This window comes from Orbicella faveolata, unplaced genomic scaffold, assembly GCF_042242905.1.
Source record: "Orbicella faveolata isolate gen_17 unplaced genomic scaffold, um_ofav_v1 contig_26, whole genome shotgun sequence".
NCBI classification, from domain to species: domain Eukaryota; kingdom Metazoa; phylum Cnidaria; class Anthozoa; order Scleractinia; family Merulinidae; genus Orbicella; species Orbicella faveolata.
In genome coordinates this window covers 20,775,817-20,803,390 of record NW_028301554.1, presented here as the reverse complement: position 1 = coordinate 20,803,390, position 27,574 = coordinate 20,775,817, and the positions used below count along the sequence as shown (strand labels likewise).

Genomic DNA, 27,574 nt, shown 5'->3' with positions numbered 1-27,574 from the left:
CAGCGGCTGTGCCTTTGCTGACGTAGCAGCTATTTTGAATTTCAAAAGCGCGATCAGTCGGTGCGAAGTCTGGAACTAAAAAATTCCGAGGCTCGGGGAGCCAAAACTTTCAGGAAATTTTGGTTCGGAGGAAAATGGTAAACGTTTTTCCCCGGAAAAATGGGCACTTTGAGATCTTAGGTAGAAGTCAGTTACTTTTCTTTCAGAAATTTTTCTGTGGGACGAACCAAAAAAGCGTTTACCGTTTTCTTCCGAGCGGAAATTTCTGGTAGTTAAGACTGAACTCAGAAAATTCAGCAATTCTCGAACACACGATCGCCTGCAGAGAGCGATACACACTGAATGAGCATTTTTTTTTAATTACAATGGCCTCGACAAAGAAACTGAGATAATTAACGCTGGAAAGATTTCCAGCTTGATGCTGTTAAAGATGTTGCTATATTTTGTAACCACAAATAGCTGCCAGACGCTAGTCTTGCCAGTACTCCGAGCTCTTTTTTCCATTGACAGCGCGCGCAGAGACGTTTTTGAAAATGATAACGCGTAATGCAAACGCGCGCGAGACGCATTCACGTGCGCGTGAACTGTTCAACGACTTTTCCGTCACAATCGACTGCGAAAGGCAAGTCTTAAAAGTCGTCTAGCCGCCGCTATTTTGAAGAAACAAAATGGATATTCTACCAGGTGAGGTCATAGTACAGATACTATCTTATCTCCATCCGATATACGAAGACCTTCCACGATATTGCACGATATGTCGAAGGTGGCAGCGTATCATTCAAAATACCGGACTTTTGTGGAAACACATCCACTTACAGGACGATCGAGACGCGCGACAGGACTTCGAGGATGATTATGCGAGTATATTGTGCCTGTGTTTTAAAAGATATGGTCATTTAATGCAGTGTATCAGAGCAGAGGATCAACCGTTTTTCACTCGCGTTGAAGTCAGGCGATTACTTACGGCGCTTCCGAATTTGACGAGGCTTGATGTCCCGGTGCTCTCTTGGAGTAGAGTTTTCGCGCAGTCCTTAAAAAGTGCGCCAGTGTTAAAGTTCTTGACCATAGATGACTACAGAGCGCATGTGAGAAGACGTTTGCAGGTTGGCCACCGACGCCTTCGAATCCACAAGCGCGGATTACGGGTGTGGGATTTGCGAGTCCTTGCTCGGCAGTTTACTTCTTTGGAATCGTTGACTTTAAATATCAACATATTCAAACTTTGCCGGCACGGAATTGTTCCAGTGCTAGATAAACTTAACCTGAAAGAGCTGAATCTTGAATGTGCTCCTTACGGCATGGACGAACTTCTCATTGAGGACATTGCGTCTCTTCCTCCGATCAAAGCTCTGATGAACTCTCGTCACTCCTCCACTCTTGCAAGCCTTGATTTACACTATCTTCCTGTAAGTATCGCGGACCTGGTGAGTTATGTGGAAAATTTCAAGTGTTTGAAGCAGCTTTTTGTGGCCGTTACAGACGTAACGAACAATACCGCGTCAGATTCGTTAGTTCTTAGATCGGATAGCCTCGCAACGCTGTTTCTAACTGGTTTACCAAGTATAAATGTGACGAGTTTAAAGTGCATGCTTCCTAGCTTAGAAGTTCTTCTTATTTCGGAATGTCATTACCTGACCTCGGTCGAAGTCCGTGCGACAAATGTCCTCTCATTTATCCTTCAAGGAAACTGTGTCCTGTCTAAAATCAAAGCTTATTGCAAGAGCATTCATGACTTACTGATGTACGAATGCCCCGCCTTTGAGGCAGAGTCGTTTCTCGATTTCTTGTCGGAGTGTTCGAACATTAAACAAATGGAGCTTTCCGTCGATTGGAGCGTCATTGACTTGGACCGAGAGCACTGCGGTAGCCTTAGACAGCTGACAATCCGTGACGTATCCATGAGTCTCTCAAAGCTCAAAGTCGTCTGTCCCAAACTGGAATACTTCAAATGTTCTGGAGACGTTTGCCCCGAAAAACACAGGAACAATAGACACGTGGCCGGCAGCGATATGGAGATCTGGGCTGATTCTCTGAAGAAGTGTCAGATTTCCGATGTTGGATGCGCCAATCGCATCGCTGTCCACTGCATCGAGGCTGAAATGATTCAAATCACGGGCATACAGCCTTGGCAGAGACCGCTGATCGTGGAGCTCAATGCATCGCGGCATGTGGACACGGTGTATTTGACGGGTTTGACTCTTAGTGTGGTCGTCATTAACTCCACTGATGTTGGGCACGTGATCATAGAGAAATGCTCTCTCGCAGACAAGAAAAAGCAGCGCAATATGCGATTCAAGTGCAGGACAGTTCGCGCGCTACGACTCCTGCGCTGTTCTGGTATGAGAAAATTTACTTTGCACGTCTCTTGTGTAGAGAACCTGGCTATAGACTCTTGTTCCAACCTTCGAGATCTTGATGTGAGCGCGTCAAAGCTACACCGGATTCGAATTTGTAACTGTCCTTACTTGGAGCCCATAAACCAAATCGTTCAATTAAATCATGCGTGATTTTCTTTCTGTAATTGATGGATATGGGAATGATTTGATAGGTCCGGGGAATTGGAATGCGAGTGCCCCATTTTTATGTTTCTTCTGTTGAGACAGAACGTTCTATGCATGCTAACTTATGCTGGGTGTAATATCCCCCGACATTTTTCTTTTGGCAGAGCCTTATAATTTTCCCGCTTCTGTAAGTTTTCCATAGTAATTTCAAAGAAGCACTTTTATGTAAGGTAAGAAACATTCTAGGATAAAAATCTAACTTTTTTTCTTTTATTGTGCTTGTCTAAAGTAATAAAATTTTATACAAAAATATGCTTCTCATCGAGTCCTATTAGTAACGTTAATGGTGCTTTTTAAGCTAATAACTGGATTTCTATATTATTTACTTTCTCAAATCGCCCGGCTTCGTTTTGCTTGGTTATTGACCTGGTAAACTACAAAATTACTTTACTTCCATGACCAATTGTAAGAAAGGGAAACTTCACTGTAGCGTGGGACATTTTGTCAACGATAATTTTTACAATCACGCACTTTATCCAAGAAGGATTAAATTGACTGGTGCAACATTACTTACAATAGTATAGCACAGCTATCATTTTATTTTAGACCTCCTGATTATTCCTCTCTTTCCAAAAGCACGATCCGTTTTTTTTGTTTTGGACTTTCTCTGTTAGAGAGTGCAATGTTGCATGTAATGTTGCAGCGTTTGTTTGATCTGGAAGTTGTGTTTATCCTACTACTGTAGCAAAATTAATTTCTTTTGTCCGCAGGCCAACTCACCTACTGGAGTACGTCTTGGTTTAGTTCGCTTCTTGTTTATGAAAAGAAACTAAGAGATACAAGGCAATGAAAAAAATCTCCGTCAACTTTCAGAAACATTACAAACTCTAACTAAACTACAAGATTTCAGATTTCCTACCACGATTTTAGCAAAGTGTAAAAATGTATGACACCGTTCTTTCAAGTTAACACGCTGTCTCCAAAATACTTGTTATAGCTCCAGTCAACTTAAAATTACTCAGTTACACATTATAGCAGTAGAAGTCTCCTTCCGCCATGTACTTGTCGCTGTCTGCTGAAATCAACCTTGTTGGAGGGGATGTACTTTGCGTTACCAGTCCTGCTGGATTGCGTGATTCAACTGTCACGTACACGATGTCGCCTTCAAAAAGCCCACTTGTGGTGTTTAGAGGCAGCGTAACGTTTGTCGTGACATCGATGTCGTGGAATGGCAGAATGTCCGTAGTGTTTGGATGCTTGCCTACTGCAATGCGAAATCCACTTATTCCTGATTGTTCATCGTTGAAACCAAACCAGTGAGCCCGCAGTGTTTTGTTGAATAAGTGGCAGCTGGAGTGTATTCCAAACACGTCATGCGTGCGGTCTGCACTTACTATCACTGACCCCTGTGATGAAAGCAATGAAACATTTGCTCAGTGCACGCGATTGAAAATAGTTTCAGTTTAAAATATCATTGGAATTTGTTGGTTAAGAATTCGAAAGGCATGTGCCAGATTGGTCCTTGGAATTGTTGAGGTATTTTCTGCCTTCGTGTCGTCCTTTGGTTTGCTGCATGTTTGTTTGAGGTTTTCTAAACTTAAACCAAAGTAATCAAACCTGACCAGTCATGCATACTAAATTAAATTAAATTAAGGCAATAAACCGGGGAGAACTAAGGGTAGAAAATTCGTGTGTTAAGCACCACAAAATATGCCAAAGGCTAATTGCCGTAATTAGTTTTAGTTTTGTTTTTGTTCAGTTGTATAAACAGCATGTTCTGATTGGGCAGAGCATGTTGCGCGAGTTCGTTGATCCGATTGTAGAGCGCCACAAACGTCGTCACGCAACGCTTTTCCCGAGAGAAGCGTTGCGTGACTACCCTAATAACGGCAGCGAAGGAGACTACTTTAGACATGAACTGAAACTGTCTGATACCAAGTAGATGTTTAGTTACCTTCGTGGGTGGAGTGTCATCAACTAACACTGGTATGGTAGACACTTTTTCTGTGACAAGTCCAACATTGTTCTCGCACCTCACAGCAGTGTAGTACCTTTCACCCGCCACCAACTGCAGATCTGTGGCTTCTACGGTTTTGCGCAGTCCATTATTTACAAAGTCGGTTACCAGATGGCTTCTGTTTCGTATAGCATAACTGCATGATTTTACACCACTCTCTCTGTCTTCGAAAAGGGTGACGTTGGAGACCAAAGTACAGTTGTTAACGCACGACGTGACGTCGCTAACTGGGATCACTTTGGCAACAATTGGAGGGGTTAAGTCCACTTTAATTTCGTCTGTTGTTTTCACCGTATAGACGCCCGCGCCGTTCTGTACTCGGACTGTGATGTAGTATGTTCCTTGGTGGTTTAATTGGCAATCGTTGCAGGTGACTTTTGTTGCATTGGAGAATAATTCAGTCATGGATTTAACCTGACAGCCGACAGAAACTGTTCCTACGCAGTATTCAGTTTTGGAGATGCCACTCTCGGGATCACGGGATTTCCATGATGCCTGTAGTTTTTCACCGGGTCCAAGCCACAGTCTAAAACCACGCAAAAGCTGAAAAAGATGAAAACGTGGTAAACCTTTCTTGATTGAACTTCACAGAGTGAAAAGGCGAGCGTTCAAATCTTTAAACTCTAAAAAGTGAACTTAACAGAGAGAAGAGCCGGTAAAGCAGCATCAATCTTAGTGTACTAACTAAAATTAATAAACTAAGGCACGATTTTATGGAACACGGAAATAAGATTCTCTGGAGGTTACATTTGCCCCGTCATTTTTCCAAAGCTCTTGCGCCTTTTCTGTGTGGCGTGAATTACCTAAGGTGGAAAGCTATAAAGGAAGAGGCTGTCTGTCTACTGTCCAATGGTAGACAGAGCGGGAGGGGGAGGAGAGAAGAGCGGGGCAAATAAGGTGCGTCTTGGAAAATCCTCACATTGTAGTAGGGAATTATCAGTTTTACCACCCTAATATTTCATACCTCAGTCAACTCAGGTGGCGAAATGTCAACAGTGAAACCATCAGACCACCCATGTGACGACATTCCCGCACCATTTGTAGCCTCCACCGTGACGTAATACCTCTCCCCGTGAGTAAGTGTGAGGTTTTCAGCCATTGCGGAAGTCATCGTGCCAACGTCCGTGAAGTTTAAGACGTCAGCATTATCTGGAGTGGTTCCTAGGCCCCAGCGGTATTTCACTACTCCACTCTCGTGGTCCCTGAATGGTTCCCATATTGCTTGTGCTGCCGTGGTTGAGGACTGGAACTGAATGTCAGAAAGGAGAGACGACCCATCGCGAACAAGACCAGAACTTGGCGGCGTCACGTCAACAGTAACACCATCAGAGGAAGACGTGCTACTGAAGCCATCGGCATTGGTGCAAGTAATTTCACTGATGTAACGAGCGCCTGGAACAAGGCTAAGATTTGTTTCAATGAGGTTCCCTTGGCTTTTCACGGCTTTTCGCAACACAACAGTGTCATTTCCGAACTCGGAACTGTTATGTGACGCCGACTGTTCAATGAGTGCCCACGAGCAGCTCGCAACTCCCGACTCTTCATCTTCAAAACCTTGCCACTGTGTCGACAGCAGATCCATAGAATCTGTAAAATCAATATCGAGGCCAATTCCATCTATTACAGTACCCCGGGACGGGGGCGTAATGTCGAATGTCAGTTTCTCGGACGACATGACTGATGTAAGACCAGCCCTGTTTACGACAACCACAGTGACGTAATATGCAGCTCGGGAATGAGGCTTAAATGGACCAATGACCCCGGATGTGGATGATCCTGCTGGTATGGCACCGCCCACACACGTAAGAGGGGTTGTTCCTAAACAGTATTCGCTACTTTCTATACCACTTTCAAAATCTCTAACGTTGCTCCAAGAAGCGCCAATTTCGATGCTGCGTTCTTCCTGGTTCATAACCACGTGTTGCGTGACGACCTCTGTTTTTATCGGAGGACTAGGATCTACAGTAAATCCATTTGAAATGCTCATAGTTTGAAGTCCACTAGCTGACGTTGCCTTTATAGTGTTGTAATACTTTTGACCAGCATTCAAGACGTCGAGACTCGGTGCGTTCGGTGCCAAGACCTTTTCAACACTTGTCTTCAGTCCTACACTAGCGAAAGGTAAAATGTCACCTTTTCCAGCAGCTGTGCCTATAGCCCACTCGTAGTCAATAACTGGATCTCCAATATCGTCTGTGAAGGGATCCCAATTGGCGCCAACTCTTTTAGTACTGGTCAGGTAGACAAGGTCAACATTTTCTGTTGAGCCATCTCGGACAGGAGCCGGAATGGGCCAGATGGATTCAACTCGAAAGCCATTGGATCGAGCAGTTCGGTGCAATTGTGCCTTATTCCAACACGTCAGTATGTTGTAGTAAGTTGTGTTGCTGGAAAATGGAAAGTCTCTGTATCTCTGAGAGTTGGAAAAGACGTTCCTTTGCCCGTAACTGGAGTTATTGCTAACGTCAACTTGAAGACTTTTGCGTCCATCTTCGTCCTCTATTGTCCAAATACATGATCGCAAGCCACTTTCAGCATCTTCCACGCCAAACCAAGACATGGATACGTTCCAGTCCTCGAGTACAACGTTACAATCGACTCCTGCTATATCGTTTCCATCAATGACATCACCCATAAGCGGAGGACTGACATCCAAAAGCATTCCATCAGAACTGCGAGTCACAGAAATACCTGCTCCGTTTATCACACGCACTGTCACGTACACTCGCTCGCCGGGGTTCACATCACATGTTGTACAGGTGAATGATGTGTTGAGTCCAACGCTTGTCATCGCTCGTAACTGACAACCTCCAGGTTTGGTTCCAAGACAGTAGTAACTGTTCATGAGGCCGCTCTCAGGATCTGTTATCTCTTCCCAGTGCGCTGCGAGGCCCATTCTAGGGGAAAAGTAATCGATATCCTTCCCACTTCGCCCATCATGGACGCAGCCGTTTACAGCCTTTGGAGGCGTGGTGTCTATTACAAGTCCGAGCGAAGATATGTTTGTACTTAAACCCGCCAAGTTCGTTGCAATGACAGTGATGTAATATAGACTTCCTTCTGAAAGACTGAGATCGTTCTTAGTTACCTGAGTTGCGAGACGTACGTTTTCAAACCTAACAACGTCATCTTGATAAATTTGAGTTCCAATGGCAAACTGATAATTCTGGACATCGCTCTCGTGTTCCGCAAACGGTGGCCATGTGGCTGTAATGGAGTTCGTGTCTGACTGATACTGGAAGGCGAGATCTCGCGATACGCCTGCCATAATAGCACCAGTCTGAATGGGTGGTGTGTTATCGATGGTAAAAACTGCAGACGACGACGCAGCAAGACCTGCATTGTTTATGCACAATACGCTGGCATTGTAACTCTCTCCATGAAGAAGAGCAGTACTGGGAGACAAAGAGACATTTCCTGACGATGTATTTCGAGTTTCCAGAAAAAGAGCATGTCCCGATTTGTCTAGAACTGAGATGTTGCAGCTGCGTATGCCACTTTCAAGATCTCTAAATCCGCTCCACGAAAGAGTGATACTGTTGTTGCTGATAAACGTTATCCTTCTAATTACACTTGAGGTTTGTCCAACATAAACGTTTCCCGGCTGCGTTGGAGTGCTGTCAAAGACCAGCGCATCAGAGCACGCGCGTGATACGAGACCAGCTCGGTTCCTGGATGTGACGGTGACGTAATATTTTACTCCTGATGTGAAGACTTGGTCTGTCATTGTAGTGTTGGCGTAATTTGATCGGCCGATGTTGATGAGTGGTTGAACTTGTGTACCACACTTGCTTGTACCTATGGCCCACTTGTAGTACCAAACTTCACTCTCAGGTTCGGAGAATCGTTTCCAGTAAACTGCAATACTTGATGCAGTAGCAGAGTAGAAAGCATTCTCTTGCTCGCTGTATTGCCATTCACGTTGGGACCCAAATCCAGGATAGATTGTGCTTGGTATTGGCGGACTTGCATCTACTATGACACCATCTGAAACGAGCTCCCTGATTGCTCCAGCCTGATTTGTCACCATCAGATGCACGTAATATTTTGTTCCACTCACTAACTTAAGAACGTCTTGACTTCTCACATGTGTTGAAAGACCTGCATCGACGTAGTTCTGTACACTAATTTTGTCTTGCAAACTCGTGCCAATGCTCCACTCAAATTGCTCAATGCCACTCTCCAAATCCCAGATTCCTTCCCAGTTGGCGGCCATGCTTGTGAGGGAGGACTGGTACTTAAGATCTGGCTCGATAATCCCATCATGCACCACACCATGACTTGGAGGACTAAAATCGATCAGGACTCCATCGGAGCTCAGGCAGTTCCGTAATCCGGCTTTGTTTATACCACAGACGGTAAAGTAATAGACATCGTCAGTAAGCGACAGACCATGCACAGTGGCTGAGGTGTTCAGTCCAGCGTTCTGAAACGGAGAGACATCTACAAACCCTCCTCTATTTCTGCCTACTCCGTATTCATAATATTGAATGTCAGATTCGGGGTCCTCGAAACCATCCCATTCCGCGGACAATGCTGTGATATTGGCTTGATAATCGATGTCTGAACCTGTTGTTCCGTCACGCACTTGAGCCTTTCGTACATTTGGAGGTGTCACGTCCACGACGAAGCCATCGGAAGACACTTCAGAACTTGTCAGCCCAGCCTTGTTTTCAGCTTTGATCTTAATGCAGTAACGCTGGCCGTTAACCAGTGTAATGTTTGTTAACATAAACGAAGTTGCTTTTGGAGGATCAAGTCGAACGAATCCATTTGCGGTTACATGATAGTTTCCGTTTATACAGCTTCCTACAGCATAATAGTACTGCTTAACTTCAGTGTGTGGCTCTGGGAACTTTGTCCAAGAGCCATAAACTTCTTTCACGTCTGCCTGATAGTCGATATCTATTTGGGACGTTGGCCCGTCAAATACATCTCCTGGTGACGGTGGAGTGGCATCAGGTATAACAAGGACTGAATACGCGTCTTTCGACAATTTAGCACCATTGTAGGCTCTTATAATGACATAGTAACCTTTACCTTGAGTTAGCGCGAGATTACTGAATGTCGCGGATGTTGGCGTATTAGATCCTGGTACAGCACTAAAGTCAGAGGCTGATGGAGACGTGTCCGAAGGGATGATAGCCCAGTCATATCGTAGAAGTCCGCTGTGTGCATCAGAGAAACCAACCCACTGCACTGTTACTGACGATACACTTGATATGTAGACACATGATGTTCCGTTTATGAAGTCATCCTCTCCAGTTATCCTAACTTTACCAGTGAAGACTGGATGGGTTGTATCCACGGTAATGCCGTCAGAAGTGACGTCAGTGTTCAGACCCACAGCGTCAACCGCTTTTACTGTGACGAAATACCTTGCGTTATTTGTCAAAGCCAATCCGTTGTGTGTGATGTTCGTTGCATTCCCTGCTGATGTCCAAGGAACAATTATGTTTCCACTGCTGTCTGATATCTTGTACTTGTATTCTGCGATTCCACTTCCTTTGTTCCCGTCTGTGAATCCATTCCAGTTCGCTGCTATCATGGTGTCTTCTGATTGGTAGTCTACATCACTGAAGTGTCCATCGTTAACAGTGCCAGCTTGTGGAGCATCATGGTCTATTAGCACACAGTCTGAACTTACTTGAGTGTAGAGTCCAGCTTCGTTATAACTTCTGACGACTGCGCAGTAGCTTTCTTTAGAAACTAGGTTTAGGTTTGTTGCTGTAGGAGAGCGGTTTAGTGCTGTGTTCTTAAATGAAGTAATGAGTCCGGTACCTTGCCGCTGCACCGCCCAAGTGTATCGTGAAATGGGTGAATGTGGATCAGTGAAACGGTCCCAGTTTGCACTGAATGTATTGGTCCATTTGGCATATTTTACGTCTGCGCTAAGTTGATTCCCATCGTATATCTTCCCAGCTATTGGTGGTGAGGTGTCAATGACAACACCATCACTTGTGAGGTCAGAAAACAATCCTGCTTTCGTGAAGGAACGAACGACAAATCTTGCTTTAGAGCCATCTGTCACGCTGTTGAAGGTCTTCCCTGCGTTAGTGTTTAGATTTACGTTGGTAAAAGACATTAGCTCGGTGGTTTGATTGGTGTTAAACGAAGTAAGGAGCACTTTCCATTGATACTTGGCAACACCATGTCTTGTCTGTACTCCTCCCCAGTTCACCTGTAATAATTTGGAGGCTTGGTAACTCTGGTCAGCTCCAGGCCCATCGCGAACCCACCCACCATGTGGTTTTGATGTGTCGATGATTACTACGCCGCTGCAGACAAGTCGAGGAGTGTTGTTTCGCATATCAGAAGCTTGTATGGAAACTTTGTATCCTTTATTGTCCTGAAGAGTAATCCCGGTCAGTTTTTGCTGTACGTTGTTGTTAGGAAACGTACCCTTTACGCCAGAGGTAGTGGAACAAGTGGATGTTGATGGCAGAAGAAACCAATTAAGCGTTAGCTGGCCACACGAGACGGAAAACCCAGAGATTTTAACGTAAAGTTTGTCTGTAAAGTACTGATAGCTCACGACTGAATTAAACGTCTGATCCACTAATTGAGCAGTCCCGGTTGTAACTGTAATCTTGTCTTCCACTGAACCGGGACATGTTCCAAGGCTTCCGTCACACCTGTAAATAACGAGTCCATTACAGAATATGTTATGCTAGAATATGTTTAACCAGCGTTATTTTTTTCCAGTGGTGTTCATAGAATTTGGGAGCGTGACAGAATGGTTACATTGAATCTGGGAAGTTTTAATATTTGTAGCACTCGCAACTGAAAATCCCACACTTCCTCTTTTTTTAAGTCTATAAAATGCTGTTATTCCTACATTAATACTATGTGATGGAGACTAAATAACAAGGCGAAACGCCTTTTTTTTAAGATAAATAGTTCGTGCAAAGCTCTTAGGAACGGTTTTTGTTTTAACGTTTTGTGATTGACGAAAAAAGTCGAGATTAAATTATCATTATCCACCTTTCGGGTTGATCACAGACGTCCACAGCCGAGCGACAAATTGTTCCACTTGACCTCATGATTGGTCGACAAGTTCCATCACCAACACACTCAGAAGTCCTGATACAACTGGATGAAGGATAAGATGATTGACAAGAGTAGCCTTGTCCTACACAACTGTCAAAACATTAAAAGAAGATTTTTGATTAGGCTTGTACAGTGCTCAGCTATTAGAACCAATAAAAGTTACACGTATACATATCTTGGTACAGGTGATCGAAGCGGCAAGATAGAATTGCATAACTTGTTTCACTATGTTCTTCCAAAACAGCTTTCATAATGTTTCAGACAACTTTACCAACATTCCAAAGACAATGTTTATCTTATTTCATAACCTGCTAACCTACTAATACTCGTCTGGTTTTGACGATAAATAGCACTCTTTTGAACTTGGTCATCTAGGGTGCTTACCATTTACAAAAACCATCCGGTTGGAAATTTCAGGCATAAACATTAAACAATTGAATACCACGTTGCGGGAGAGGGAATCGGTATAAAGTATATCCACATCAGCTAGAGAGACTTAAAACAGCAGAAAAATAGCATCACCTCAAATCACAGCCCATATTTTCTGAAGTTTCCCAAACGGAATGGCGCGAACCATTTGATTTTCCAACTGGAATTTCCGGTTTTCCCATGTAAATGGTAAGTGCCCCTAGTGTGGTTAGCTCTTGAATGTGAGACGCTTCGTGAGAGCAATAATGCAATATCGGTGACTAAGAAAATACTGTTTTGTGTGAACAACACAGAGTTTTCGAGTAAAGAAATAGAAACTTATTTTCCGAGAAATAGAAACTTAAACAAAACAAAACAAGGTCGCTCTGTAAGTTTTAAACAGATTAACTTGTATGTTCGTTGATGGACATTATCCGCCCTCTGAGACTCAAGAAATAATATTCGCAGAAAAGAACAAATATTCGTAGTTCTTTCGCAAATGAGCTTCGAAATATTCAGGTAAATGTCCCTCGACTTACATAGAGAAACTGTTTGTTTCTTTTGTAATGATGCGGTATTTACCTGCCAGCGTTACATGTATCCTGTTTGGTGCAATTGTTTTGATCGTCACACGCCACTGCAGGACGATTAGTCCATGCGCTGTTACCACGAGCTGCTGCATCATAAAAATCACACCACTGACACAGGTTTGATGGGTTTAAGTCCTGATGACCATAGTCTTGACCTAAACAGCGAGAATAAATTAATTGAGTTAGCACCTGATTTTTCGTACTGCGGACTTAGTCACGTTTAGGAGACGTTAGTGATGAAATCGAAGAACGAAGGTGCGTGTAAGACTCCAAGTTTTAATTCCTGACCTTTCGCTTCAGAATTTCACAACGAAATATCATAAGCCTTAATTCTTGATTCTACGCACCGTGTCCCGAATTTCGCGAACTTCGCGAACTAACTAACATACCAACTAACAGAAAAACAGTAAAGTCAAAAATACTTGTTCAAAGAATGTCACGCGCACGCGAAACTTGTTACATTAGTCGAATTTTAGTTGAGTTAGTGAAATTTACATTTAACAGTTGGATGAACTTGAATACAAAAAGAGAGTTTAATATTGAGCACTCGCGGGCCTGTTCAAATTGGGAAACACTGAAAATTGTGCCACTACATCACAACTTCTGATTTTGCACCCACCTGCTATCTTACATGTGCATTTGTTGTTCACAAATCCAAATCCTGTTTTTAAGCTACAGCTGTTGCCATTACAGAACTGGCAAACGGAGTTACAAGTGAAGGGTGTAGCTACACACTGGCCACTCGAACACGTGTCTCCACGGGTGCATTTGTTGCCATCATCGCACGCTACGCCATTACGATTTGACCACGTGCTGGTGCTGCTGCTTGGATTACACCACTGGAAGAAAAGAAATACCACAGAAATGTTTTTAAGTGTGGAGGGGATAAAATTATTATTGGATTTTAATAGACCAGAGATGCAATACATCATGATAGCCATTCTTTACTTCTGTGAACTCTTTTTTTTTTCAAGTAACTCCAACTGCTCTGTACTTGCGCTGGTGAGCTTCTCACCAACTGAATACCGTAATCTTTTGCTTATAAGCCCTGGGTTTATACAACTTCGTGAGGGAGCGGCTTTTATCCGAGGGGGCTTATAACCGGAATAAAAAAAAACTCTTTCGAAAAGAGCTGTAGCTGCACATGTTCATCGAAATAGGTATTTCATTTACTGGTAATATAAGCTTTAAAACATCATGATAAAACGAAATTAAAACAAGGAAAGCTAGAGGAGAGCTTATATCAAGAGGGGGGACTTATAACCGGAGGTGTTTTTTGGTCAAAGGTAGATGGGCCTATTTACCGGGGGGAGCTTATAAGCGGCAGTTTACGGTATTTCGCTGTCGTTTTCGACAATCTCAGAAATATGTCTACGGTGCCGTTTCTGCCAGATTAAAAACTGCTAGGAAATAGTAAAATATTCATAACATTCCGTACAGTAGTCGCGATATATTATGAGCGGATAATCAGAAACTCTTCGTTAAAAACGGAGCACTCTTGATTATACTCTTACCTGACAAGGATTCCCTGGCTTGTAATGATTCTTAGCATAACATGTTCTTTGGCCGCCATGCTGTATAATGCAGTATCCGGATTTGATTGGACAGCCACTACCGTCGTGTGTTTCGCAGGAAAGGCAGTTGTAGGGCGTTCCCACGCACGTACCGCTGGAGCACCGATCATTTTTGGTCTTCAAGTTGTTGTCACTGCACTGGAGATTGTTGTTGTAGCTCCACTGATTGTTGCGGTTGCTGTCACATTGCTAAACAAATAAACCATCGTGACTAATATTACATTAAACTCCATTTCAGATCACCCGGTTGGTTTGTGTTTTAGGAGGATTGTAAGACTATTAATCGTGTCGTGCTGGGTTCAGATCAGAGTCCCCTTAAATTTTCAAAATTGGAGATGGCTCTGAACCGTCTTGACTGACTTCTTTTGAAACTCTGCAAAAAATTGTTTTCATGGTTATCACAATTCGATATAAAAATGTGTTTCACAGAGCCGTGTTTGAGTTATAAGCAATTAAAGCCCAAATCAAGGGTGTTTTTGATTGGTTGTATCGTTGCTGCGGAAGCATATACCATGAAGATAACCACATTTCTTTAACAATGATTGCACATTTGTTTGACACCAATATTGTAAAATCATTTGATAGTAGTATAATTGCTAGAAAGTGCTAAGGACTGTTGCCTTCGTAAGTTCCTGGATAAAATCCTAGTAGTTTCTGACCATTCAAAGCTACTGAGAAATACGTTCATTTAATACTGCTTATTGTGAAGCTGACTTTTACTTGTGTTTCTCATTAAACACCAAAACTACTAAACAGGTTGTCTACCTCTGTGACTGATTTTGTTATAAAACCAAGCGTGGAAAGCTAAATCCTCCCAATAGTCCTTCCTACATCGTCTAAACAAAACTTACTTCCTCCGATAATCAGGTTCTTCAATCTCATTACCTTCCTTCTCAAAGTCGATATATCAACATATTGAGAAATTATAAGCTGATCAGTACTGCGTATGCAATAGTTGTTCACTATTTTACCTGGCAAGGATATCCGGGGCGGATGGCTCCATGGTTAAAACATTTTCGTGTCCCGCCATCGTTGATCACACAGTATCCTGGTTTCACGCGGCACGCGTCATTGTAACACTCTTCACATGGAAGGCATGTGAATGGCGTTCCAGAGCAGACACCATTTGAACACCGGTCATTTTTAGTGCACGCCTTATTATCACTGCACGACAAAGTGTTGTTGTTTCTCCAGGCTAGCTTGCTGGCGCTGTTACAATCCTGTTGAATAGCAATATATATTTATGCAGGTAAAGTTATTTCTTGAGAACAGCATATCACTCATTCTCTGATATTGTCCTCTGCTATGCCCCAACCTCCCCTTCCCCCCTCCCCCCCCCCCCCAAACCGTTTTTTATTCTTTTACGCAATGCTACGAAATGTTTTCTTATTTATCTTGGCTCCTAAGGAATTCCGCTTTTCTCCTCTCTTGTTTACCGCCTCTTACACGGTTCCCTCCCTTTTAATTCCCGGGCTCCTTTACTCTTGGCCTCTTTCAAGCGTTCAACTAGTTGGGACGAAGCGCGAAAAACGGCGCGCGAAAAAAATAAAAAAAGCGCTGCGAGAGGAATCTCGCCGCGCTATTTTCATTTTTTCGCGCGCTGTTTTTCGCGCTGCGCCCCAACTAACTGAACGCCTGAAAGAGGCTACTTTACTCTAACCTATTTCGCAGGATTAGTCTTAACATATTTGCTCTCATCTAGGAGGACTGCAAACATTGAGGTTCCCAGACCAAGAACAGAGATCGGCAGATCATCTTTTAAGCACAAAGCTGCCCTCTGCTGGAGCCTCCTCCCCAATTCCTTTAAGGACTCTCCCATTTTAAGAAGTTAATTAGGGAAAACAAAAACTTTCTAGGAATTATAAGTTTTAAGAAAGCTTCCTGTAGCATTTCTTTTACTTCAATGGACTTAAACAACTGTTTGAGGCTAATTTCCCTGTTTCATTTATGTAAGACATTCTCATATTACATCAGTAAGTAATTAATGTATTTTACATGTAGTTAGTGTAGCTCCACATCGGGACTTTAGTCTTGCCGATTTTGTAACCTGCTTAATTAAATAAACTATGTATGTATGCATGTATCTGACCTGACACTGATTGCTGGGATTCACTGTACCATATGAGTAACACCGATTGCTGATTTTACACTGCCTCAGGTCACAGTTGTATCCGGCCTTAGTGTAGCAGGAATAACAGCTGCATGTGAAACTACCGAACGTGTTCGTGCACGTGTGTTGGCATGGGTTGTTCTGACACTCGTTCACATCTGTAAGGAAGAAAAACAAGTTCGATGGAAATCTATGGGCGGCACATTGTTTTGTTATGGATCAACTAAGGTAGCTCAAAACAGTTTCCAACACTTTCCAAGACTTAGATTTTGATTGGTCATTATAGCCACCCTTTATCACTTGATGCTGCAATCATGGTATTAAAAAGTTGCCCAATCATTGGTGAACACTTTGTTATCATTTTCATGACACAATAGGTTACCATAGCAACAGTATGAACTACTAAAAACAACCTAAATTTAACTTCTAGTAACTATATTTCAAAAACGGCACCCTGAAACCCAATTTTATCAACGAATTTTGATAAGCAAGATAAGATACAACTTTTGGCAAAGTTTAACAAAATTCTGTACTTGGGTTTCAGAGCCACCTTGATTAATGTTTCGAAATTTATGAGTGGCAAAAGTTATGAGTGATAAAATTAGATGAGGATCATAACCCTCAGTTAAGAAGAACAGTTCCGAAAGAGAAAATCTGTTCACAGACCCTGGCAGCTTCTGTAAAATTTTAGCCATGTAGCGCGTGATCTCATTGGTTCCTTAGTTGGATTGCATCAAGCTACATGTATAGCGTGACACTACAATGGCGTTATTTTTAACTTTGTTTTTTAAGCACTAGAAATACGGCGATTTACAGTAACGCTGCAGTGCACGCAAGTAAAACAATCGTGAAAAACTATGTTAGCAGGGGAAAAAAAATTTTGTCAGTTCTTTTAAGATGACAGCGTAGTTGTAGCGAGTAGAAAATTGTTTAGCGGAAAATATCACAATGCTGGTTGTTTCAAATTACAACTCGAAACAACAGAAAAATTCTGTGAAGAGAGAAAGTCAAAAGTTTACTTTTATGAAACAATAAGGTAGATGAAGCGTGCACAAAAGACGCAAATTCACAAGTTTGTTTGTTTACATGTAAAATGACAACACAGTTGGAATAACAGTGTAAGGAACTTGAGATCTTGTATCCTCTAAAAGAGGTCTCAATTACATGTAATGCTGTCGCTGTTGTTGTTGTTTCTTTAAAAAAAAGAATTGATTAAAACAGTTACTCCCGTGGTAAAAACGAAGGCAAAAAGCGCGGTGATGAAATGTCTAGGTAGTTACGCTTATGCTTAGCCAATGACGAAGAAGACAAATTTAGGTATTTTAGGTTTCATTGGTACGTGATGCATGCCGATTTGCCACACCCTGAGAAGAGTCAACAGTGATTAATGCGTGCTGTAACGCGCTTGAAAGAGATGATAACGTGTTGGTATGTACTTGCGTTGCAGACTGAATAAATTTACAGTCATAAGGTGATAGACTTTTTCGTAAGATATTAGCTCGTTGAGATTTGTAAAAAGTTTGATGCTGTAAAGAACCGCCTTTCTTCCTTTCTTTTCTTTTCGTTCATTATCGTAGATTTCGCGCGTGTTTCCACGCTGCGGGAACCTCGCGAAAATCGCCACGCGTGTGTGAGAGTGGACAAAGTAAGAGATGACTACAATCCCGAACAAAAAACTTGGGACACCAAGCAAGTTCTCCCCTCCCCCCACCTACAGTGTTGATAATCAGGTCATTTTTTCCCTTTTTGTTAAAAAAAAAAAAAAAAACGCGACATTTTCCAACGTTGATTTGGGAGGATGGGGGAACGTGATCCAGCTCAAGTGTCTCAACTAATTTTTTTCCGGGATTGTAGCTGTAGCTCATTGTCTAGGACACTGTCCTTTTCCCCCCTACTCGCGCGTTTTCCTTCGTTCGTGTGCTTATTTCGACACAGCTCGACCATGAACCGATCTGTGCCAGGATGTACCATCTTTAAATAATCCTTACGAGTGTCAAGTGATTTTACACCGTGGTCATGCAGTAAATCATAATATTTCCGGGGAACATGCCACGGCAAAGCTCGTGACCTTTTCGTTTGAGGTTAAGCCCACTGAAAGCCATTCAAGGGGTTGAGAGCGAGTGACAGTGAACGTGTTTTTTAAGAAAACCTACTAAGAATGTTCTGGCTCCCAACAAACCAGTATTATGTTATTAGCATTTCAAATATAACTTAAGTATACTACAGTGAAGTGAATTTCGATGACCTTTGTCTATGTGATAGTTAAAAGAAAGGCAAAGAAAGGGGATTGTCTGCTTCTTTAGCAAGTGTTCGCTTAATTGTTCCCAGAATTTTCTTGACATATTTATACATAGCCTAAGCTATATAAACGCTTCCAGGCGGTTCTAAGCGCAGATTAAAATCTTCTGTCATTCGGCTGTCATTATCCGTGACGAGAGTCATGCTAGTGTCCATGTCCGTCCAAGTGTGTAGGTTAGAGGTCATTACGCCGTATATTTGCCGCCCGGATTTGCCGCTTGAAAATAAGCGTGCTACTGAAATATTCTATTGTCAAGTTAGAGCTGTAATAAAACTAGCACTGAAACTCACACAGCATTGTAATTGGACTCGAGTACCTAAAGCGATCATCGAAATGCAAAATAAAACGACGATAGCAGATTAGCTCATATTTGACCTGATCAAAAGAAGCAAAATTACTTTGAGAGCCCTTGAACTCCATCGCTTAGTTGGTTTCGTAATACCGTAACATTTTCGAGTCCAAAGCGATTGTCAATTCTACGCTACTGTTTGTTTCAGTGATCAATCGGGCATGGTTCGATAATTTTTTAAACTTACCACTTTCACAACAGGTTCCCCGGTATCCCGGCCGACAAGAGCATCCACTACTATGAGGGGTACCTGAATTCTTACATGCGTCTCTATTGCAAGCGCGATTCTGGTTCAGTGGGTAATGGCATGTTCCCCCGCAAGTTTCCACCACAGTTTTTGATCTCCATCTACTCTGCGTTCCGCTTGTGCCACACTGACGGCTGCAGGCGCCCCAAGATGACCATGAGCCGACTTGACAATTTCGCGTGGGGCACGGTGGTGGAGCGCGCCTTCGTCTTCTCCGCCGCCAAGGTTCGGTGTTCCGCGCTAAAGCTAGCAGCAGTAACGTAACAGCTAAAAACTTGGTCGTCCACATTGTTTTTCCAGAGTGAGTAAAGTGATTTCGAAATCGAATGTTAAAGCAAAAAGGTATTGTTGGACAGTAGTAACGTAATTCCTCACTCTGGGGGTTTGTCTGCAAGCTGCAAGCTGGAATAGGTCACACTTGTCAAATAAAACTACTTGTATCTATGACCAGAACCTTTTTGACTCCGCCAACAGACAATTGCACCTCTTGCAGTAGTGTGCGATTTAGCTGGATTGGAATTTGTTCTAAACAAGTTGTTTCACGTCCCAGCGTTTCAGCGGATCAACAAATATTGTGACGCACTTTGTTTATTGTTTTCGATAAATTGCGTAACGTCCCAGGCGACCATTTTAAATTGTCAAATGACCGCCAGACCCTCTGTATACAAGAGACACGCCGCAGCAGCCATGAACTGGCTCTGTTGTTTCGTGATATTATTGCAAGTTATTTTAGCTGTGGACCATAGCGGCGCCGCCGCATTGTTAGAACAGAGACAGAAACCACTGTTATTTGTTCACCAGGCCTCATGTACCTACGATTACGAAGTTGCTGTGCATACCGCTAGAGGGGCGCACTCTACTGCCGGGGAAGGATTTCAACTTCACGCTCTGGTGAGTTCATAACTTGTGTACAAAATTTCAAACCGTGTAAAACTTAAATACGTTTTCAAAGATCAGCGGAATTTCTTCTACCTCAAAGCTTGCACTTTCTTACGCAAAAATGTACTAGTTCTTGAATATTTTACAGCTGTACTAGTGAGCGCGCTAGATTCGATAAATATCATAGTACGGCATGTCATATTGCCCGCGCACTAGAGGAAATCGAAACCGTGACGAATTGCACAATTTCATTTTCAGTCCATTAATCTCAATGATCATATTGTCATTCGGCATTTCCGATAGAAAGACAAACACACATGTATTTTAATCGCGCAAGGAGACTTTGCGTTAAAATTAAGATTTGTAAATTCTACTAACTGAAAATAAAGTTATTAGCGAAAGCTCAATAAATAAACGCAGTTGTGAAGTCTTTTGTTCCGTCGATCTAGTGGATTTCATGTTTTTACTGCTAAAGCAAACATTTACAAGAGTCAGCCTTTTAACTATTCCCGGTCAGTTTTTCCGTATCGACCGCATCTCCTCGACTGTCACAGGCGTTTGAGCGAAAGAACCAAAAGAAATCCGCTTTGCATTCAGTTTAATGAGAATGTTCAAAACTTTTGTTTCGGAGAATTTTCAGTTACTCAAATCAGCTCTAAACTCTTTCTTGGAGTTACTTCAGAGATGACGCAACTTAAAACAATCTATTGTAGCTTAGTCATGAAAACGGGGCTTTGTTTTCCCGAGTTCTCATTACATTTCAAGCGCTTTTGTACCTTTGTTTGTGGAGGAAGGGAACCTCTAAGTTTGAGAGAAGGGCCATTACATTTTGATGCGTCTCGCGCGGCCATTACGTTTTCGCGGCCTCGTTACTCGCGCGCGTGACCCACACGCGAGCCGACCGGCGCGCCAATGAAGCTCCTACTTCTGAAACTGCTATTTTAATAATCGATGTCCTAACTTATATCAAATCAGTCCAGATGCTGTGCAAGTTTTAAGTTTTCGGCATTTTGAGCCTTGGTACTTAAAGTTAGGGGAAATTGTTTCTGTTTAGAACCAACTGACACCTTAATTGATCTCATTTATAGTACTAACGGCAAAGATGTTGAATAATACAAAGAATTTCAAACTGTAATTTAGGCGAGCATGCATTTGTACGCTGAGCATATTACCTGATATTGCACGCAGCGTTTAATTTCAGAAGTAGGTTAGATAATATAGCATTTACTTTATGTTTGACTCTTAATGATGCTGTGATGTTGATCCTTTGAAGTAAAGTAAATAATTACATCGAACATTCTTTGTGCGTGTACTAAATGAAGCTTTTAAAATTAACGCACTGAAACTCCTCTCTGTAGCTACCTTCCACTCAAAAATCGCAAGACTATGTTTCTTTGAATAATTTTAAGTCTAGACGGCATCAAAACCGCATTCAATATAAATACGAAAAGTGCGAGATTGAAATGTCATTTGAACTGTGCTGTGCGCATCTTAATTCGATTTATTGACTATGTTTGAATAGTTCCATTCAATATTACGGTGTCGCCAATTCTATTAAAAGTCCATTTGCCATATTATCAGTAATTTACATTTTGTTTCAAATTTTCACTCTGCCTTGAGCAGTTCGTTTCGTCAGTTTTCCGAGAAATAAATTCTGAGTTTAGACTCACCTTGGTCACAACACGTCCCACCGTATCCCGCTCTACAGCTACATCCGCCACTGTACGGCGTGCCACCGTTTTGACAACTATCTCTGTTACACGCTTGCGTTTCACTCAAGCTATAAGGACAAGTGCCTCCACAAGACGCGGCCTGTACCTGTTGTCGCGTTCGTGTCTGTTCGCCGCTAGTACCGCACTGATGTGAACAAGAACTCCAACTTGACCAACTTCCCACTTGACAGTTAACAGCGCTGCAAGGAGGTGGAGACCTCCTTCGCCGTCTTCGTCTGCTCCAGAAAACCGAATTTGTTTCAGTCATTAAAAGAAGGAGGCAAATTGCTATTAAAGCCCTTTTCATGTTGCTTTTTTGGGATTTTGTTTCTGCCCGGTGTTAACGTTTACTTCAAGTCTATTTCAGTCTTTCTACGACTGAAGTCGTGTTTTCAAAAACGTGGCCAATGAACCATATATTCACTGGCCTTTATACTCGTCAAAGCGAACAACTTCCTCACTCTTCTCTCTCGTCAGGTTTGTGGTATGCAAAGTTTGAAAGAGAAACACAAAAACAATGCAGTGATGTTTTGATATAATCTTGATAAATACGCCGGTCAGAGTTCCTTTCTTTGACTTTTAATGGTTGGCATGTGGGAATAACATAAAATAATCATTGTTCAGTTGTCTACTTCCTCTGGCTTTTGTTTTATCATTTGAGCCGCTTATTTTGCCCAGGAATAAGAACCAATTCCTCAGTGGGCTAACAATAAATTTTGGCATCTTTACCTTTGAGTAAATAACAAGCTAAACACCGTGTGTTAATAGAGTCATGAAATAGGAAAACTTGGACAGTGATCAATTGCTCCCCTTGAGGACCTTAAATGAAATAAATGCGTAATGCTAAAACGCAAGTGACTTCAAGTCAAGTTAGCGGCAAGTAAACAACAAAAGCCCAGGCGCAAGAGTGAATGGAGTCATGAACTAGGACAAATTGAACAGTGATGCGTAAAGCTAAAACGGAAGTCACTTCGAGTCAGCCTTTGACAGAACTTTGGAACTCGTCGTTGCATTTTACCCTGGCAAGAATTTAGTTTGCGATGAAACCATCGTGAAAGAAGACAAGTCAATACCGTTGAGTACTGTACTGACAGATCTTTACTGTATACTTAACCAATCTAGCTGTTCGATTTCATTAGTATCTTCCGTGTGGCTTTGTTTCCTTTGTTCTATTGAGGACAAAAATAACTTGATCGACGAACTTGCTTAAGCAAAACGTAATAATCGTGTGCATGGCTTTCTGAGAGCGTAAGTAATTGATATTGCAAACGTTGGAAACCCTGCTATAATCTCATCATACAGCTGAAAATCTTGTTAAAACACCGCCAATGGCCCTATGTTAGTGCAATTTAGTAACATTGGATGTCCAAAAACCATTTGAAGGTAAGAAATACGGCTTTTTTGGAGCAAAATCAAGCATGAAAGGGTTAAGGGCCGGGCACCGGAAATTGACCGGCTGTGAGAACGATTTTGTTCACCTGGTTCAGTTGACCATCTAGCAGAAAGGTTTTCTTATAAAGAAGTTAAGTTCAAATAGTTTTGCCCACTTTTGAAAACCAGTTGCCCTCTTGCTGACAACGTGAATGAAACCTCTGCGTGTGTCCGAACCATAAACCCGTTTGAGCAATTGCTCCGCTTAAGAGCCTCTTCCGTAAGCTAGAATGGAAGTTACTTCTAGTCGACCATTGGCAAAACTTTGGAACTCGTGGTTGAATTTTAGAATTCCCTGCTTCTAATAGTTTGCGCTGAAATAATCGTGAAAGGAAATCAGTCACTCAGTCCAAGCTTACATAGAAAATATCAGGCGGAAAGAGATCTGTATACTTAATCAATGTCAATGGTCTAACTGCTCGATTGAATTGACATCTCTTGTTTCTCTTTGTTTCCTTTGTTCTATCGAGGTGAAAAAAAAAACTTTATCGACGAACCTGCTTGAACAAAACGTCGGATTCCTGAGCGTCTATTTCTAAGAACGGAAGTAATTTAAATTATTTTGCTAGACCATAATCCAAAGGTTGCAAACGTCCTTGCATTTTAGACCTATCAAGACAAGCAGAAAGATGGCTTAACTTTGGAAGTTATTTCAAACAAGCAGAACAATCGCCATAATGTGCAGTAAATATTTCCTTGTTTGCATGCTTGTTCTTCACGTAGCCAGTTTGCAAGGAAAAGCTGTCCAGGAGAAAGTATTGCAACTGAGTCAGTTGACAAAATGTGCGTACGAATACGAAGTGACTGTGTACACAGCGAGAGGCGCTAAGTCTACTCTCAGCGACGGTTACCAAGTCCATGCTTTGGTAAGGTACAGTTCAGTTACTCTACGTACAAAATTAGCTAATGCAAGTTTTCTGTTTGCGATGTCTCGAGCAAGCAATGTCGAGGCAATCGTATTTCGGTGAATTTGCAAAAACGTCGAATGAAGGTGTGCTGGGCGCAAAATGTGTTACTACTCATGAACCACTCCTATTACGCAGCTCCCTTTTATTATTATTTTTTTTTTGTAAATATAAAGCGTGAGATATTCCTTGAAGCTTCCAAGGCTGCGGAAAACGCGCTGACTAAGAAAGATATTCTTTAAGGTTCTTTTTTTTTGTCCATTTTGTTCTGTTCGCAACTTTAGGGGTTTAAACCTTTAACATTTGTTTATAATGTGTATCTGTGAATTACGTAGTGTACTACAATTTGGTCAATTTGTTTTGGATGCAAGTTCGTTTTGGTGTGTGTATGTATTTCAACTAATAGACTAATCTGCGTAAAATTCGTACGAACTTTGAATTTTCAATTAAATTATTGCTGAAACAAAAGCCATTTTTAACTCGCCTTTGTTCTGGTGAGACTATCGTGGCCGCTGATAAAACGTTTTTGCATAATCTATATGCAACAATGCACATATTGCCATTGCTTTCTTTTACGCTTCAGTGCCATCAAACTTTGCAGCATGATTGTTCTCTCAGAAATAGGTGGTTGGTTACTTTTGTCTTTCTGTGTAGAGAAACTTTTACCATTTTTTGGTGTAACACAATTGCAGATATACATCAAAACAGAGCATGTTATTATTTTCGATGACCAAAAATGCTGAAATGATCTGAGTGTCCTGGCTTTTATTAGCTTTCCTTGAGTTATTTTGAGATTCGATCGACTTATCAAAGCATACCTACAGTGTGTTGACTAAAACGTCAAATGATACTCAAGAACATCATGATTGATAGCTTGTTGATGACAATTCTTGTTCAAACGAACAATACAGGGACTCTGTTGCGTATCAATTGTGCCAATATGTAAATGGTTGTTTGACGTGGTTGTTGTTGCAACAGAAAAGAGTATCCTTCCACTCATATGCTCGATCAAAGTTTTCTATTACCTTTTCCTGTTTTAGGTTAATTCCTTGCTTTTCTACCGAGACTGCATCTTAAGTTAGTATTTCTTCAATGAAAGGTCGCGTGGACTAAAGTCTACAAAACTAAGCAGACTTGAACTTTTTCGTCACTTTTCGCTTATTTATTTGCGTATATTTCTTTTACGGTTTGTTTTTCTTCGGACGATGATTTAAACTTACCTTCCTATTTTCTGAATTGCTGGAATGTATTCCATTGCTATTTTACGTGACGTAGGAATTTGTTCAAGGGCGTTAAACTCTTCTAATATTGACTGCTGAGTCTATAAGCACAATATCCACTATTTAAAGCAAGTGATATATATATATATATATATATATATATATATATATATATATATATATATATATATATATATATATATATATAGTGTAGCCTATCAACCGTAGTAAATGTACATGTATTCCAAACAAGTTTAACTGAGCTACATCAAGCTCGAGACAGCTAGTGCATTACAAAGTAAACGTTTTCTTTCCTATTTTTCCTATTCTAGTGGTTATTATTGTAGTATCTTAGGTAAAATTGTTTGAGTTCGAGATAGCGGTGAATTCGAGGTTGAATTATACCAGACTGGAAAGATAGCTGATTGGAAAATGTATTTTTCTTTTGATTATCATTGCAGTTTTGTCAGGGTTTTTCTAATAGTAGGTTTCTATTTACTCTTCAAAATTCCTTCCTTTTCAGTCTAAATAGACATATTGCTGAAGAAGAAATGAACGTAAAACATATTTTCACAGCAGCTACTGTTCTCCGCTTCCTTCTTTCGTTTTCTCGATAACGGTAATGTAGCCTAGGTAATGAACCTGTTGGCTCAGTTGCCACATGCACGTTGATATCCACGACCGCCTATAGCTACAGTACCTCAGAATAGTTGCGCATTTTATTCTGAGATATCGGTTTAATACATATGCGTGTTTGTTTAAGAAGTAAACTGTATTTAACGACGAGAAAATCGTTTGTTTACCATGCTCAAAAGAACGAGGTTAAGCCTAACACTTCTTAGCCTAGACTCACCTTGTTCGCAACAAGTCCCACGGTATCCTGCTCTACAGCTACATCCGCCACTGTGCGGCGTGCCACCGTTTCGACAATTATCTCTGTTACACGCTTGCGTTTCACGCAAGTTGTAAGGACAAGTGCCACCGCAAGACGCGGCCTTTACCTGTCGCCGCGTTCGTGTCTGTTCGCCGCTAGTACCGCACTGATGTGAACAAGAACTCCAACTTGTCCAGCTTCCCACTTGACAGTTTACAGCGCTACAAGGAGGTGGAGCCCTTCTCCGTCTTCGTCGTCGCCAGGCGCTTGCTTCAGTCAAAAGGTACAGCAAGAAGATTGTAAGAAAAACCCTTCTCATTTCGTCAGTACCCGTCTCTTCTCAGTTCTGTGCCTGTTGGTATTTCAAGTGATGTTGTTTTTCGTAGCGTCTTCCAAGCCCGATAGTTGCTTTATTTAAGGTCGTGCTACTCTCCTAGGAAGAAGCAACTGCCGTTTTATTTATTTGGAATAAACATTTTGTACTGAAACACTCGTGAAAGAAACAGTTCATTGCTTATAGAGAAAATATCGGATGGAGCGGCACTAATTACAGTTATCTTTTGTGTTTCTTTGTTTCCTTTGTGCTATTGAGGACAAAAATAACTTTATCGACGAACCTGTTCGAACAAATCGTAGAATTCCTGTGCATGTATTTCTAAGAACGGAAGTATATATACCGGTAGACGATAATCCGAAGTTGCCTTGGGGTCCTTGCATTCTAGACCTACCAAGAGAAGAAGATGCCTTAACTTTGAATGATATATCAAAAAGAAAAAAAAGAATCTTTGTGTTTGTCTCGACCGCCATAATGTACGGTAAACATTTCCTGGTTTGCGTGCAAGTTCTTTACGTAGCCAGTTTGCAAGGAAAAGTTGTCCAGGAGAATATGCTACAACTGAGTCAGATGACAAAATGTGCTTACGATTATGAAGTGACTGTGTACACAGCGAGAGGCACTAAGTCCACTCTCAGCGACGGTTATCAAGTCCATGCTTTGGTAAGGTACAGTTCAGTTACACTACATACAACGAGTAGCTATAAATGCAAGTTTCGTGTTTGCGACGTCGAGCTAGTCATTATTATTGTTAAGACAATCGTCCATGTATTCCGGCGAAATTTCCAAAAAAACGTCGGTTGAAGATCTAGATTAGTTCCGGGAAAAACATGTTTATGCATACGAACTGCTCGGGTAACTCTGGAAACATTCCTCGGCTGCTCGGCTTGGTTGTCATTTCTAATCTACAAAAGTCGCTGCTCATAAAGGTCGACAATTTGCAACGTTTTTTTAAGTTTGTCGTGATCGAAGCTCAAGTTTTTTGTCAACTTTAACACTTGTTTATAATGTCTATTTGTGAATTGATCAAGTTTCTTTCTAATTCTTTATACTGTTCTACAGTTTGAACAATTT

The 27,574-nt window shown here is 41.7% G+C and overlaps 4 protein-coding genes across 7 annotated transcripts in view; 3 read left to right on the top strand and 1 right to left on the bottom strand.

Annotated features, from left to right (window-relative positions):
- Positions 1-16,233, top strand: part of LOC110069599 (leucine-rich repeat-containing protein 61-like) — a 34,462-nt gene extending 18,229 nt beyond the window's left edge. For both annotated transcript variants that reach the window (XM_089296287.1, XM_089296285.1), the window contains one exon: positions 15,843-16,233. In XM_089296287.1, coding sequence (XP_089152413.1) covers positions 15,843-15,964 — 122 coding nt within the window. In that variant the 3' untranslated portion in view covers positions 15,965-16,233. The remainder of the gene's footprint in view (positions 1-15,842) is intronic.
- Positions 86-2,811, top strand: LOC149108489 (uncharacterized). The gene has a single exon (XM_089296281.1). The coding sequence runs from the start codon at positions 669-671 to the stop codon at positions 2,505-2,507; it is 1,839 nt and encodes a 612-aa protein (XP_089152407.1). The 5' UTR covers positions 86-668; the 3' UTR covers positions 2,508-2,811.
- LOC110069601 (uncharacterized) lies at positions 2,750-27,481 on the bottom strand. Of its 3 annotated transcripts, none has more exons than XM_089296271.1 (10): positions 26,146-27,481; positions 16,230-16,408; positions 15,112-15,360; positions 14,081-14,329; positions 13,186-13,405; positions 12,559-12,721; positions 11,503-11,658; positions 5,483-11,153; positions 4,456-5,061; positions 2,750-3,907 (listed from the first exon to the last, which is right to left on the bottom strand). In XM_089296271.1, exons 1-10 carry the CDS (start codon positions 26,483-26,485, stop codon positions 3,524-3,526), a joined length of 8,217 nt encoding a protein of 2,738 aa, XP_089152397.1. In that variant the 5' UTR covers positions 26,486-27,481; the 3' UTR covers positions 2,750-3,523. The 3 variants fall into 3 exon arrangements, with proteins under 3 accessions (XP_089152397.1, XP_089152396.1, XP_089152395.1); XM_089296270.1 differs by lacking the exon at positions 26,146-27,481 and adding an exon at positions 21,695-23,668; XM_089296269.1 differs by lacking the exon at positions 26,146-27,481 and adding an exon at positions 19,086-19,699.
- The window catches only part of LOC110069583 (uncharacterized), a 55,807-nt gene continuing 47,927 nt past the window's right edge, over positions 19,695-27,574 (top strand). Inside the window, exon 1 of the mRNA XM_089296267.1 lies at positions 19,695-20,036. Coding sequence (XP_089152393.1) covers positions 19,788-20,036 — 249 coding nt within the window. The 5' untranslated portion in view covers positions 19,695-19,787. The remainder of the gene's footprint in view (positions 20,037-27,574) is intronic.